At 29.9% G+C, this 17,251-nt stretch overlaps 1 protein-coding gene across 4 annotated transcripts in view; it reads left to right on the plus strand.

Annotated features, from left to right (window-relative positions):
* LOC113378816 (SLIT-ROBO Rho GTPase-activating protein 1-like) overlaps positions 1 to 13,609 on the plus strand; it is a 250,742-nt gene extending 237,133 nt beyond the window's left edge. For 3 of the 4 annotated variants that reach the window (XM_026619423.1, XM_026619425.1, XM_026619426.1), the window contains 7 exons: positions 480 to 704; positions 1,231 to 1,336; positions 1,419 to 1,637; positions 1,827 to 1,897; positions 1,968 to 2,148; positions 3,601 to 3,823; positions 12,439 to 13,609. In XM_026619423.1, the coding sequence (XP_026475208.1) occupies positions 480 to 704; positions 1,231 to 1,336; positions 1,419 to 1,637; positions 1,827 to 1,897; positions 1,968 to 2,148; positions 3,601 to 3,823; positions 12,439 to 13,455 (2,042 nt within the window). In that variant the 3' untranslated portion in view covers positions 13,456 to 13,609. The remainder of the gene's footprint in view (positions 1 to 479; positions 705 to 1,230; positions 1,337 to 1,418; positions 1,638 to 1,826; positions 1,898 to 1,967; positions 2,149 to 3,600; positions 3,824 to 12,438) is intronic. The other variant, XM_026619424.1, reaches the window with a different exon arrangement.
* The last annotated feature ends 3,642 nt before the right edge of the window (positions 13,610 to 17,251 follow it).

The raw sequence follows: 17,251 nt of genomic DNA on the forward strand, positions 1-17,251 counted from the left end.
CCGATTTCCGATTCCGATTCAAAAAACATTTCACTTGTATTGATGGAGTGAAGAATTGATTACATTTTTGAGAAGACAGGTCTAGCGATTTCGAAGATCTAATGAAAAAAGTTAAAATAAATGCCATTTGGCAGTCAAAAATTATCATTAGATACATGCACATCAAATTATTTTATATAAATTTTAATAATAAGTACAATTTTTGTTTACATTTCTATGGGTTTTTATACCTAGATTTATAATGTTTAACGTTAGATTGCAACTCGCTTCGATATTTTAAAATTATCTAAACTTTCAAAAAAAGTTCAGAATTCTCAACAAATCTATTTTTCAAAATTTTACAGCTGTTAAAAAATTTAAATTACCTTATTGAGAGTTCCAGAAATTTTTCTTAAGGCACAATGCCGTGCACCCCCTGTTACTTTTTATGCTTATTTATCTTGTTAATATAATGAATTGTATATTTTCTGTTCTTGTAGGTCTGCATCACCAGGGTATTTTTCGTGTTTCTGGATCGCAGGTAGAAATTAACAATTTTCGAGAAAACTTTGAGCGCGGTGAAGATCCATTGGCTGATATGACTGACGCCAGCGACATCAACAGCGTGGCCGGCGTTTTAAAGTTGTATTTAAGGGAATTGCGAGAACCGCTCTTCCCTATCATTTACTTTGATCATTTGATGGAACTGGCCCGTGAGTTAAACGGTTTAGTATCATTCAAATTTATTAAGAATGGTAAAATTACATGTATTCATTTTAATATTGCTCGAACGTTGTACGTAGTAGAGCATGAAGTTCTCACTATACTTGCGTGCGAATTGTGTCTTTTTATTACGCGCGATTTGATATTATTACATATTTTGTGGCACGTTTTCAGTTTTCATTGCAAGGTGTATTTTATTTTTATTTTTGCATCATAATATCTCGATTGTTCACTACTTTTTGGTGACAATATTGAGAGTCAATTGAACGAAATATACACTGATTTTATAAAACTTATTGTTACACATTGTGTTAAATGTTAGATGTTTAAGTGTGATACTGTTTTAATAATATTTTAATTTATAATATACATTTGTTTCCAGACCTCATTGTGAATTTTGTTAAATTTACTTTTTATTTATATCCTATGTGAATTTTACCTTTTTTGTTAAATTTGCATGGTATGGACATTTTAATGTGGTATTGATCAATGAATAATAATTGTATTAATTATATATGCTATTTTCAGAATTAGAAAGCAAACACGACTTTGTGATAAAAATGAAAGATTTCATTGCAAATCTTCCAAGGCCAGTTGTGATTGTTATGCGTTACTTATTTGCATTTTTAAATCAGTGAGTTTTTTTTTACAATTTTAAAATTATTTAATTAATTTTTAGATTAAATATGACCAATGATTTTGTAACTAATTTTTAGTCTTTCGGAATACTGTGATGAAAACATGATGGACCCATACAATTTAGCTATTTGTTTTGGACCGACATTAGTTCCGGTACCAGATGATAGAGATTTAGTTCAATTCCAGAATTTAGTTAATGAACTCATTAAGAATATTATTGTCTTCTATGAAGATCTATTTCCCAAAGATGGCGGCATTTTATACGAGAAATATATATCAAAGGAACCAGATGATCAGTGAGTAATTTTTATTTTGAGATGTTTATTCATACATCATACTTACAAAAAAACGATAGCCTTCCGCATTTGGTATTTAGATGGTATATCAAAACATAATTTTCTGCTGAGCAACAAAAACTAATGATATAACATTTATTTGATTAGGCATATAATAGTGAAATCATTTAATATTATGTATTTTTGTAGGGATGTTGGTGATTCGCCTATTGATCATATTCAAGAAGATATGGATTCAGAAGTATTTCCTTCTGAAGATGGTAAATCTAAAAACTTATAATAGAATAATGGAATGAAATATAACAAATAATTCTTATTTTACCTTTACAGAATGCGATTCATTAGAAGCTACAGCACAGTTCGATTTTATAGCTCGTTCGGATAGAGAGCTGTCCTTACGGCGAGGACAGCATGTCACATTATTTTCACAAGTGAGCAACGACTGGTGGAGAGGAGCTGTCGGAGGCAAGGAAGGGTTGATTCCAGATAAATACATTTCCATTAAAATAAAGTTAGTATATTTTTTAACACGTTTGCGGACAGTAAAAGTTTCAGTAAGGTACAAAAATTTACAGTAATTATATTTTTAATTTGGTTGTGGTATTCAAAATTTGATTAAACACCATTTATCATGATAGTCAGCTTAGACAATATGAGAATATAATATATTCTCATTGTATTATATTATCATTATATTGGTAGCCAGATTATTTTAATTGTTATATATGATGAATGCTAAAGCATTCATTTCACTCTGCATCACAATGAAAATGAATGCTATAGCATTCAAGTCCGCGAACGTGTTAACAATCTTTACCAATTTTGAATGCTCATTTTGTCAATTGATTTGTTAGACTATTATTTTGTTATTTTGTTTAGCAATTTTTTTATTGATACTAATGTTACATTTTATTAATTTTGGTTGAACTACAAGCTAGTAAGCTTTTTTTTTGAATGTGTGAGATGAGCATTTTTGGTTTATCACACATATGAATAAAGGGTATGGGCGTTCATCATAGACATTACACTACCTGAACTGCTAGTCCTCATATGTTTTTTGTTCTATGTAGTGCTCAAACATAGAAAGGGACTGTGACGTCACTTGCTGAGCGAACGTTACCGATAATCGCGGAACTCTCCCGATTGATTAAATATCATATGTCATTTGTTACGTGCCTAACATAGACCTTATAATATATAAACCGATTTTAACAGGTGGATTCGATTTTATGTACGTTTATTTCGCAGGGAAAATATTATTAATATAATTTCTTACAAAATTATCAGTCATCACAATTGCTATTATATTATTGAAATAAAACTATCACAGATAATATTTGAATTAAATTAACTATTAGGATAAATATTATTAATATCATTTCTTACAAAATTATCAGTCCTCACAATTACCATTATATTATTAAAATAAAATATATGGCGTATGGCATTTAATCAATCAAACTGGGAGACCCGCGGTTGTCGCCGGCAATGTTCGTTCAACATGTGACTTCACAGTCCCTTCTATGTTTGAGCACTTATTTTGCGCTCGACTAGCAGTCTATGGCGTTCATACATAATTGGTCCCTAGTTCATTATTTGGCCGAGATACCATTGAAACTATGTCAAAGTGGGCCTTTCTTTCAAACCCACTTTGTGTCGGAACTAAGAAACAATGTAAAAAATGTTTGTTACTGCATGAAAAAGTGTAAATCTTTCATTTTTATTTTCTGCAGTTCTTTGGACTATTTTTTAATTAGCATCATTCGAGAGCACATTTTTCTCACACAAGAACATTTTTTTGAAATTATATATTTTGAAATAGTGATATTTGAAATATTTGTACATTTAAATTTGCAACCACTTTCTGATTGTTAGAATTTATGCATTAGTCTTAGATATTTTGATTTAATAATTAGAAATAATACTGTACTAAAAACGCAATACATTATAATTTTGTTTTTAGGGGCGAAGAAAACAAAACGGACCCTTTAAAATCGTCCTCCAGCGAGGAATCGATGCGCCGCCGTGGCAGTTCGGATGCATCGTCTCACCTTAAACTGCACACCTTGAATTCCATGCAAATGGACTCGCCCTCCAGCCTGGATACGGCGACTCCTTCGCCCACTCTATCTGATCCTGCATCTTTACCAGGAGCGTCATCGGCACCTTGGACACTCCATCGCGAGGTACTGGAAACTACAGTCTAATACTCATAAAAACCTTTAATGGAATATGCATAATCATTACTCCATGCTAATTTTCCGCAGGCCTCGGTAACCAATATAAATAATATCAAACACAATAAAAATTATAATATATAATATCCATCTTATATGTGCAACGATAAACAAAAACCATTTATCGCAATTTATAGTAATTACGTCAAAATAATACTTGCTATTTAGTTCAGTCATTGAAACTTAAATTAGGTAAGAATCTCGGAATTTGTGATACCCAGTTGTAAATCTGTAAATACTTGTATTTTGCACCCTAAAAGTTGTATCAAAACCTACATATGGTAGGGTGTACGCAACATATGTAGGTTTTGAGACAACTTTTAGAGTGCGAAATATAAGTATTTACAGACTTACAGCTGGGTATCCCGAATTCCGAGGTGAACTTACTATAATAACTGTACTAATTATATATTATAATTTATTATTGAAATATATTTTCAAGCTGCCATTAAGAACTGAATATGAGTATAAGCATAACGGTCCAGTATGTATGCTTTTTTATAATTATAATATTTCCAATAAATTTAAGGATTTAATAATAATGCATTAAATTTTAACTATTACTTTATATCGAGACGCTTAATTGAACAGATTATTAATATTTTTAATTCTATTCGCGCGCAAGCGGTCTTTAATTTCATTCAAAATTTAATATTTTTCTGTCTTTTGAAATCATGAGACAAATCAGAACTTCTTTATTATTACTTAAATTCAAACTTGTCACAAATTACTGCTTTTGTGGCTACTGGGGCCTGCATTTAAGCTATTCGTACTTGAGTGTTTTGTTTCCATTTTGTGATATTTCACTTACCATTTTATTGAGAGTTATCGTGAGTAATTATTATGTTTCTCAACATAAAGTGCTTATAATTAAGTTATCAGTTATCGTTTTATTCTATGCAGTTTTTTCAATTAATGATCATATAACAGTTGGATTTTCATCAGATAAATCGAATACTGCTACTGTTTTTTTCACGTCCATTTTCTAATACAAAATGTATTCTTCAAAATTCAGAGGTTCAGTTTTTACTATAAATATATATTTATTTTTCCATTGATATATATTTTACTTGTTATATTTGTTAATCTTACTTTTTTATTCATTTCGATAACTCTCAAAAAAGCTTTGTTTATATAGCGTGTTGATTTTTGTTTTTACTCCTGATATTATTTTGATTTATTATTATGTTGATCATAACTTCTGCAGAGGTTAAATGCTAAATACATATTATATTCCTAAGTGTAAGCTTAATTAACACACAGAAATTTTATTGTGCCATAATGAAATATTGATTTTAATTTTTTGCGTGTTTTTAATCATTAATGTTATATGACTGATTTCTCATAACTCAACGCATTTTTGCCAATATTTTGTGAAACGTATCTCAAATAGAATCTAATGTAATGAATCGAAGAAGCTCAATTTACTTATTTTGTGTGGAACTAGTAATTGAAATATGTGTATACTGCAATGTTCTAGAAGTAAAGGAAAAACTAATAATTAGCATTTGTAAAACAAACAAAATATAGTAAGCATTTTTTGAATTACATAAGCCTTAAGATCTCTCGATGAACGTTTCAGTACAATACATGTAAGTGACAATTTACATTAAGTGACAAGTATTTAGCATTTAACATTCATTTTCAATATTATCATTATTTGCTCAAAATTTTAAGCTGACTTACGATCATGAGAGAACATGATAGTCTGAATATAGATTTGTGCCTGCGAAGAACAAGATTTTTGTCTTATACTTGTGTTATTATTTATTTTAAAGCCAGAACTGGTCATTCACGTTATTAAAAGTGTGTAAACCTTCTTCTAAATTTCACATAAATGAAAATCCAAGGAATTAAGATAGAAAATCTTCGAATATTCAAATTAATTGGTTTCATAAACTTTTCTTTTGTGTCTCTAAAAAAAGTCTCCATATGTGAAAATAATAAACGCCACATGTCACCGAAATGTTTTTATGTTTTTTCAGTGTATCCACAATGGCCTTTAATGAATGATTTAATTTTTTGTTTGTTTTTTTTAAACCGTTACACAAAATTTTTTAGTAAAAGATAAAATATGTAACTAGAAACTGTTTCTTTATTCGAAAAACTTTCTCTGTGAATACTTTTAATCTTGTTTGCTAAAATCTATTCATATATATAGCGTTTCACAAAGCTTTTTGGACTTATGGAGACTTAAATTAAAATTCCACTCATCTTGAATATTTTTCTGAATACAAATTTTCACTTTTAATTACTCACTCCTTGTAACACCACAAGAATTTTAATTAGTATTTGGATCAGAACACACTTTTATTTTATATTAAAAATATTTTTTTTACTTTAAACCACCATTATATCAATTCTTAATTTGTTCTTGTTTAATAAACATTTTGTACCTAATTTAACAAAGATTATGTAATATTGAAGGAGTAGATTCTTAATGCTAGATATACATTAGTGATATGACGTACCATAATTTAGATATTCTTTAAAGATGTGTTATGCGATAATTTGACATTATTTTTTACTATAAAATTCTTTATTTTATATAGTTTTTTCGCTAGATTCACATTTTTACGCCTTGTTTTTCAAGTGATTTTTAATACCATTAAATTAAAATTATGTTTGATTATCATTTTATGGTTGAATAATGCAATTATTGAGTTACATATCTTCTTATATTTATTTATATTTTTTTACTTTTATAAATAAAATTAGCTAATGTTTTTATTTCATAAAATCGTATGCTTATATATATAATATTTTAGTTAATCCAATAGTGTAAATGTTAACTTCTAATCGTTATGAATCTGATTTATTACGTCCTGTTTCTCTTATATTTATTTTAGTTTAAAAGTTATGCATGTATTATGTTTTAGTTTCATGTGTTTAGTTTTAATGTGGCTGTGTTAGAAACGAAGGTAATTAGTTCTTCTTTATTTAAAAACTTTAAAAATTTGTTTTTCTTCTAAATCACAACTTTCTGCTACGAACACAAAGTATGTAATCTCTACTATTATGAATCGGTCAATCGAACATTTTTCATTTTCGAGATAAAATTGGTTAAAAATTCATCTACATTTCGATCTATGTTGTAATTTTTCTGCTTGTTACAATTTATAGTCTGCAGTTCATTTTTGCTGCAAAAACATTCTGGTCCATTTGTTTTGGTTTTCACATAGTACACAGTGAAGTAATTGTAATATTCATACATTCTTTATACAAAAGGATAATCTTGTCTTAATTCGTAATTAATTTTAGTTGACAAAAATAAAATCACCTAAGTTTTCTTGCTGTGGGATATGAAAAGACCAAAATATTTTGACTCATTACGAATATGACTTATTGAGGAAAAAGTGTTTATTGTCCTTAGATTCATATAGAACTATTTTGTCAATAGAATTCATTATACTTCAACCTACAATATTCTTTAGAAATAAGGAATCTGTTTTATCATAATATCGTAAATTTCTGCGCAGCTATTAATATTTATGTAATTTATTTTTATCATTTATTTTGTTCGTGCATATTTTTCATTTCCATATTTTAGTTATATATTTATACTTTAGTTTTACTATAGATATATTGAATATAATATCAATATTATCATAGCGCAAAAAAGCGCAAGCGATCATAAGTTTTGTGTTAACCATAATAAGTATTTGCATGATACTTATTAGATTTTTATATAATGATTAGCATATAACTTATTGCAAAAATATTGTGATAATCTCTAATATATTAATATAGTTGGCTTATTCAATACAACATTTTTTGTAATTATCAAATAGACTTACAAAAACTTACTAATGATATTTTATCGTGGTAAGTATTTTTATTGTTGAGGTTCGGTTATGAATATAAGTGAAATAAAAGGCGTATCAGAAATAAAAAGAATATATGCCGATTTTATACAATCAACTATCGTATAAAAATTGTATTATTTAATATTTAGTAATTTTCATTTTTTACTTTTGTTTAAATTTAAAGGAAAATATTATTCGATTAGAAAAAATTATATATGGAGTAGAGTAACTATACATTCGTAATCATCTGAATAAGCATCAAGCATTCTAAAACATTTATATCATTTTTTTCCTTTCATTACCTTTTGCCAATCCGAACGTTTAGTCATATTTTCAAGTTTAACCCTTTGGCTACGAGGGTTGCCTATAGGCGACATCTCCATGTGGCTACCTGTGTTTATGGGCGTCACCTATAAACGACATCTAATGCCTTCACCCCTGCTTCTAATTAAGAATTCCAATTTGTTATTCTACTTTCTAGCTTTTTGGAAGTGCATTTTTATTTTTAAATACATTTTTGTTAATGATGATTGAAAAATCTTAAGGAGGGCCCTGCTTTAGAGGCTTAAAAAAATCGATTTTTTTTCTTTGCAATGTCTTCCAAAACTAGCCAAGAATATATCCCTTAAATTTCAGAAACAAATTCAAATTATTTTCGGAATTGCAGAAGAAATATTGAGCAAGTGTCAAGCATGTATACGAGCGAAACGAAAACTTCGACGCGCCATTTCTCGGCTTTGAATGTTTTCGATTCTTCCTAAGTGGTGGGAAAGATAGGAAAAAACCTAAACATCCTATCGAAACGAGACAAAATTCATTGCATTTAGGATTAAATTCTGTTCTAGTTGAACCTAAAAAAAAACTTAAAAAAGGTTATAATTAACCCACTTTTTAGACAATCTAAAGTGAAATTTTGTATCAAAAAACATGATTTTTTTTTTCAAATTGCAAAAAATTGCTGATATTCTCATTTTTTTCTGGATTCAACTAGGATCTATACTATTGAAAATATATATTTTTTTTGTCTCGGATGGAAATTATGACCTGCATCTTTCCCGCTAAATGACACCTGCACGCTCGTGGCGCATCGGCAAAATGCTTGCACCCGGCATATTATGACACATATTTCAAAAAAAAAAATAGGAAGAATGTTGAAATACATAACAACAAAACTTGAAAGTTTCGTTTCAATTAAATATTTTTTGAAGCCTCTAAAGCAGGCTTCCCTCTTAAACTATGTTGTTGTGCCTGGTGCCACAACTGAACGGAGTTGTGCTAGAGGGCGGCTCACTGTTCCATACAGCAGTGTCACTTCTTCGGAAAACACTGACATAGCGAAAGGGTTAATAAATTGTTATAACAAAATTCTGTTGCAAACATACTTTGATGATCAGAAAAATGGTAAATCAAAGTATTTGGTTACTTTCTCTATATATGATAATTGATAATATATCAAGTCATTTATATTTTTGTTTATTATCATTTAAATTATTGTTATAACAAAATTCTGTTGCAAACATACTTTGATGATCAGAAAAATGGTAAATCAAAGTATTTGGTTACTTTCTCTATATATGATAATTGATAATATATCAAGTCATTTATATTTTTGTTTATTATCATTTAAATTATTGTTATAACAAAATTCTGTTGCAAACATACTTTGATGATCAGAAAAATGGTAAATCAAAGTATTTGGTTACTTTCTCTATATATGATAATTGATAATATATCAAGTCATTTATATTTTGGTTTATTATCATTTAAATTATTTATAATGATCGACTAATATTTCAAAAAGCATTAGGATTATTTCTATTGTGTATTTTTGGGGGCTTTTTACTCTATTATCAATATTATTTATTCTGTAATTCTAAAAAAGGAGTGATGTTATTTTCTATTGTCATCTAACTATCTGTTGTGAGTTGTGATGCTGCATATCAGGTCCAGAACTATTTTAATATGTATCATGACAATGAGATATTTGAGAATTGCTTTTATTCATGGCCGAGTACCGCTTCCTAACCGATAATTAGTGTTCGATGCGTTTTTCTCACATAATTTGTTTTGTTTTTGTTTTCTGTTTTGTTTGTGATAGGAGAGTGATACGACGGACACTATCGTTAAGGCAGCGCAATGACGCCATAAGGTGAGAACCTGGATGGAAAAATAGTCATTTCACTTATCTATTGTAACACCAATATCTGATGTTTATCATCCTGCACCATTTTCTTACTTACTTATACGCATCATTAGCATTGTCACATGTATTTTTCGAAATCATCTCATCATAGAAATATAATGTTAGATGTTTGTCAACTCTAAAACCATACATTTACTTAACCATCCGCTATTGCAGTGTTAATTATTATTAACAATTGTTAAAATGCATAATAATATTAATAGAAAATATTTATTAGATGTGCCTAAATGCCATATGTCCTCGGCTCTCCTTCTATCACTCTCTTAAACGTTAACAGTACTAATTATGATTCTTATTGACTAACTTACAATAGTGTTTTTTGTGGGGCGGAGTAAATATTAATATAATTGTTATTAATTGGATATTCTAATATCATACTTTTTTATTTATTCCGTCATAAATATGTACATAGTATTTATATTATTACATCTTTTGCACTTATATCCACATACATGTATGTATATATATATATATATATATATATATATATATATATATATATATATATATATATATATATGAAGCTCCAGTGCCTATTTACAAGCAGTAGTTTCGATCAATTGCGGTAAATATTTCCGATACTTGAAACTTACCGTTGTTTGTTATTGATTTTCTTACTTTTTAATTACTTACTTTACTTACAAACAACTGCTTGATATAAATATCACCGCAGCTTAAGTATATACCTAATGTTAATAAATATTCAATACCAATATACGTTTCTAAATTATATATGTATGTTTATATATTTTGTAAATTCGCAGTATAGAACGCTGTGTTCATTTTTATCCAATGGATATTTTAAATCTGAATCATATGGGTTTCTTGACTTTATAAAGTATATAAACGTTAAAATGTATATTTATAACATATTTGAACTATCATGCACATAACATGGTTAGAATTATATACAGTAGAACCTCCTTATTCGTGGGGGATGCGTTCTGTAAAAATGCCGCGAATAAAGAATCCGCAAATACAGGATGGCATTTTGTATGGGATTACGGGAATACGTTCCAAGATGACAAATAATCCGCAAATAATGAAAAATCCGCAAATACAGGATGGCATTTTATATGGGATTATAGGGTATACGTTCCAAGGTGTCAAAATAATGAAAAGTACATACATAAAAAACTATATTTTTATTTATATTTATAAATGCATTAGATTATTTACTTTATATATTTGATTTATTATATTATACATTAAACATTTTGATCATTTTTGTTCAGAAATAGGCAAAGATTTGAAAAACTTTGTAATTTTTTGTTGCTTGGTAGTTTTCAAGAGTTTCTCCAATTCAGGCTGATAAACGGCAGTCACATCTGCAATTTGCCTCTTAAAGAGAATACTTCTCTCCATAGATGGATCAATGTTCATAAAAAAATCACACAGATCATTTGCCATCTTTAAACCTTCACTGAGACTCTTTAAATTAAATGTCATGTTTTCAGTGTACGTTGAAGCCTCTTCTTCATTGGGTTGTGAATTTAACATTTCTTCCAAGTCGGTTTCAGACAAAAAGCAGCATTTACCACAGAAACGAACAATGTTAACCCTTTCGACTTTCGGATGCCGCTCGGTCCGGCGGCAAAATTCATATAGATCTCGAAATTCGCGAGTGGAAAGTGTTAAAGCATACATATACGATTCATTCATTCCCTGTTGGCTTACTTGATCTAAAACGCTGATAACGGAGAGGACGGCGAACGCAACGCAATTATAGGTCAAAAAGACGGCATTTACAAAGGATATTGGATTTCATATACACTGGAATCAGCGAATAACGAAATTTTTAGCCGCGAAGAAAGAAATCGGTCGCAATTTTTTTGGCCGCGAATAGCGAAAACGCGATTGAAGGAGTCGCGAATAAGGAGGTTCTACTGTACATGTATAAGACAAATTCCACCAAAAAGCTTTTATATAAAGTGTAGTTAATGTAACATAGCGTTCCATACCTCCGACTAACAGATACGCATATATATATATATATATATATATATATATATATATAGTTGTAATTTAAGATGTATATTTGAGGTTTTTTTTGCCACTTTTGGTTAAGAAACATTAATCAAATTTGCCTTTCAATGTATGCATTGAGTATTTGTTTTTATTTTTTTGCAATATTTGTTAGCTAAATCACTTTCATATACAATATGTATGAATTTTGAAGGTTTAATGACCATATTATTATATTTGTGCATATTATATAAAAAATAGTTGTTATTTTGTATGCGAGAAAGAGCTATAATTTGATTTATTTCTATTTAGTTGTGAATGTTAAAATGTAATGGTAAAATTATATCGAAATTTATTTTATATATTTTTTGATGTATCATATTTATCAAAATGACATGTGTCTATATCCAATCCCAAATACAAATCTTCATTTAATGTTTTAACACTTGCATCTACTATTATTAAAATCACATTTTTACACACTGTGTATCAAAATAATAATGCTAATATCCAGCACAAGGTAGTGGTTTAACAATCGCACTACACTGAATTCAAGTTTAGAAATTATTATAACATTGATTTATTTGCAGAAATCATCACTCGGATCGCCACGATTACAAATTCGGAAAAGTCTACCAAGCACGAATTCTGAAGATCTCGATAAACCCAAGTGTATAGATCAAAAGCCGCCTCCAATTTACGCGGAGCCCCACAAACCGAATCATTCAGCAATAGTGGATAAAACGAACATGGAATCGACGTTAGTTGTGGAAATAGAAACCCGCGAGAACGGCTGCGTCAGTAGCTCAGATGTTGTTGACGCGGGAAATGATAATGGCATTACATCTCCATCCCCTACAACAAGCGATCCTGGCGATCTGGATGACGCTACTGTAGAGATGAGAAGAAAAACCCATACGAAATCTCAGAGCATCAGCGATGCTCGTCTTATTGCTGAAATCGATGAGAACAACGTCAGCTTCAATCAGAATCGAGAGCTTTGGCAAATGCGTGCAAGTTCACAATCTTCTCACGGTTTGAACAAGACATTCCCAATACGTCACGCCGAATCTTGGGGACCAAAACGCACGGCTCCTGATTTGGTAATGGATTTACCGCTAACAGGCACTACTAGTCCTAAAGACAACAATAAGAAGACGCTCAGCGCTTCCACCGGATCCTTAAGCGATCACTCGTCTAGCGAGGAAGATACGACCAGCATTTGCACCGTCAAGATTCTAGAAAGTCCTGACATGAGCACGGCGGCTGAACGATTTGCAAAACAAAATCAATGCACTTTAAAAAAGAATACGAAAACTCTAGAGAAACCGAGGGCAGAAGTGAAACCGGTTGCCGTGTTGACTTGCGAAGATCCAAGTAGAAGTTTGGAAGGCAAGATAAGTCCTGTACCTCCGCACAACACGCAGAAATTTGTGAACAAATTTGCTGACTTGCACTTGACTGGTGGCAGCGCGATGTCCGTAAGTTCCACTTTCAAACCTCAGTTGAAAGTAAAACCTCATGTTCTAAGAAAACCTATGGTGATGTCGATGCCTCAGGTTCAAAGTTCGCCTGAGCTGTCAAGAAAAGCGAACAATCAAGACTAAAATATATTATCATAAAATTAGTACTTAGATTGACAGATTTTATTTTAATAACGTTTTTACAGTAGTATACTCTAAGTGACTGAATACATAAATTATCAAAGTTTTGATATTTTTTCAAAAAAAATGTTGATATTATATTATATATTATTTCCATAGCAGCTATAAGATTAATAGTATCAAGTCACTTACACAAAACGTATCAAATGATAAGTCTTAACATTCAAAACATCTATTTTTCCATGTCTATTTTATTAGGTATATAATCTTACAATTTTCTTTAAAGTGTGGAACATAAGGCAGAATTTGACTGTAGTTTTGTACGGGTTGAAAAAGTGATTCAATATTTTTTTTTATTAGATGCCTAATAAATGTTTTAACGATATAAACGTCTTATATAACTCTTGGAACTTATCCACTTTATTAAATTCGTTTAAGTAAATCATTTATTGATGTGCTTAATTATTGAATGCAAATATATTATGTATTTGAAATGAAACTATGCTATTAAGATCGTTAAATAAAAAATATTTTATTACAAAATTTTAATAGGACATGTCTAGTTAATTTTTAACATTTTTATCCTTAACTTATCTATATATTTTAAGATTATATATATTTAGCTATGATATTTAGTATTTGTCTATTAATTATTAATTTATTGCATAAAGCTGTTGTAATGTAAACTTCATTAATTTGACGTTCGACTTTATTCTTTTCCGCACTTACTGTATCAATAAACTTATTATTAAACATATCTAAATATTTGCCGCAGCTGTGTGCAATAAATGTACATGTTATAACATATTCATTAAATTATTTAATCGATGTGATGGATTAATACAGGAATAATATTGATTCAGTAAATTGTACTAGATATACAGCATGTAATAATACTCAATGTTTTAATTGGTGTCTTCTTTTTAATAACTAATGGCTTTGATCGTTCCATTTCGAACGCGCAACGAGCTAACCGAATGCTGATCTAAGACAATGAGCTGAAATTATCGACCAAATTTGATACTGGATAAGAAAGAAAGTTTGCTTTGTGAGATCAAACTGATATTTGTGCGGAAGTTCCGTTATGGTGTTCGCTAAAGTTTGTATGTAAATTTTCCCGAGGGATCAATTTGCATGATGAATGGCAAGATGAGAGTGTGAGAGTTTGTTTAATTTAGCGTTGCATTTTAGATTATATATTATATTATGAAAAATTTCTCATACAATAACTAGGTATATGTATCCTATGATGAATAAAATCATTTTGAATATTATGTCGATGTTTCCTCTAAATATTTTTGTTCTTGTTTTCATTATTGTTATCTATAACTTGAAATGAAAATCGATGTCACTACTGCTTGATCGAGGCGGGTATCGAACCTAAACCTTAGCTTAGAGTCTAAATCACTAGGACATGGGGATACGTTTATCAATTTCACAGGTCCACAAAACAAGTTGCTTGTATTGGGTATGCAATATATTTTTTCTAATATAGTTTTTACAACTGAACACGGATCTAAAGTCAAAATTGAGGCTCAATCAACTAAAAATGAAGAAAAACGGAAAATGATTTTCAATCAAAATGACTCATTTCAGTCACTTTAACAATAGAAATCATAAATTTTAATTATCATGCAGAAGAAAACCACTGTCGTCAAAATTACTGAGCGCCGTGACAGTTTTTTTTATCATTTCGTAGTAAAATGTAATACTACGAATACTACTACTAATAATATCGTTTTTTATATGGTTCTGTCTTTTTTTGCTTTACTTCACTAATTCTCCGTACCTTTTTTAGAAAAACAAAAGATTATAATGAACAAGTGTAAAAGATATTGTGAAAATATTGAATATTATATAGAAAATATTGTGCATAGGTTTATTTTAAGAATGAGCATTCTTTTTAACATACGGTCCGCATTTAATTTTTAAAATTTTATGGTAAGCCGAACTCATTAAAAATGTACAAAGCGTAATATATGTAAGGGAGCGTCCATTAATCACGTGATCGATTTTTTAGGTATTTTTTGACCCTTTCTCCCCCTCTAGAATTACCCCTTCCCTGCCCGACCAAATATTACGTAAAATTTTTCGAACAAATTATTCGAATTTGCGAAATAAAAGCAAAATTTTTATTTTTTTTTGAAAATCGAGGTAAAAATAGATACACGTAATATCTTACTAGACCCCTCCCTCCTCCACGTGATTTTTCATGATTTTTTGTCAACCCCCTCCCCCCCTTCTCCTAAAAACCTTCGTGATTATTGGACGCCCCCTAATATCTATACTATATATTATATACTAATAAAAAAGTAAGTATTTTATAAAATAATGCAATAAGAAAATAATACACTATAATTAATTTATTGATAGAAAAAATTGATGAAATAAATAATTTTCTACTTTAGAAATGCTTTTGGCGGGCCGCAGTAAAATATTTAAAGGGCCGCATGAAGCCCGCCGGCCACCGGTTGCTCTTTCTCTCTAGAATGGATTTTATTCTATTCGACGCTTCAATACGAACTGAATCATCGTGTATACAAACTAACCAGTGCCTCAGAGAACACAGCCGAGTGAAAAGGGTTAATTGTACCTAATGCATGCAAACAAAATTGATTTCACTGCTGCTATCAGATGTTTTCGCTTCGGATTCCATACTAGCCGTTCAAAGAGTGTTGGACACAATGAATACAAACAAATGATGACCTTGTTGGGGGCACCGCGCATGTATGCGCGAATTCATTCACATGAACCACTTCGGTTATTCCCGACAATCCGATTGAGGTGTCACTAAGCCAACAATGGTTCAAATAAGTTCGAAGTTTGGGCTGAATTATCTTTATCGATTGTATACAAATATTGCGCAATACGTTGAAACAATTAGTTAAATTCTACAGATATTGTGTTGAATGAGTAATTTAAAACTTTATCCATATCTAAATTTGATAAGACGTTGAAAAAAAACGTTTACAATATTGTAATAAAATACTATTAAATTTTGCATAATGGATCAAGCACCATTTTTAATTTATAATTGTTATTGCAAATATTTGTATTAATTGAATTCCAATATTTTCTCAGGGGTTTGGTGTAAATTGGCGAAGCCCCGTATCAAAAATTGTTTGCTGGCTGTCCCGAAGGGCAAGGGGGATCTTCATTAGATTCTAACCAGAGTCTTAATAGATTTTAACTGAATTCCGGTTAGATTTATATTAGGTACTAACTTTTTTTTATTAAACTTTACCAAACCCATTTCCGGGCCTAACTGGATTATTCTATATGGATTCTTGTTAGATTCTTATCAGGGTCTTAGCACATTCTAACTGAATAGGCCAAAACCTGGGTTGTCTTCTAAAAAGCTACGTAGGTAAGAAGTATCATCGCAACAGCTCATAGGACTAATAAGTTCTAATTGCTATTCAAATACATAAGAAATACATTAAATTAAAAAGAATGAGATAGGTTGGCGGGAAGGGTCAAAAAGTGCCTATAGGGATGGTAGTAAATCTAAAGATATGAGTTGTTCCTTGAAAAAAATAGTTATATTTGATTAAAATAATATTCAACTACCTCCTCAAATAGTATGTCTTCTTTAATTATGACATTAAATTGATTAACTTGAGATTTTATTTACGCATCGAGAAAAAAGTTTTATTTTGCAATATTATATTAAATTTTATGTCTTTTCGATCTTTTAACCTTCAACGAATGAGCGCATTATCTAAAACTATGCCCAGTAGTTCGACGGATTTTTAAGAAATTAAGTGCATCATTTCCATATCGAGAGAATTTGAATTTG

Source organism: Ctenocephalides felis, unplaced genomic scaffold (assembly GCF_003426905.1).
Source record: "Ctenocephalides felis isolate EL2017-DRISC unplaced genomic scaffold, ASM342690v1 CF-g0.4_SCAFFOLD_01886, whole genome shotgun sequence".
NCBI lineage: Eukaryota > Metazoa > Arthropoda > Insecta > Siphonaptera > Pulicidae > Ctenocephalides > Ctenocephalides felis.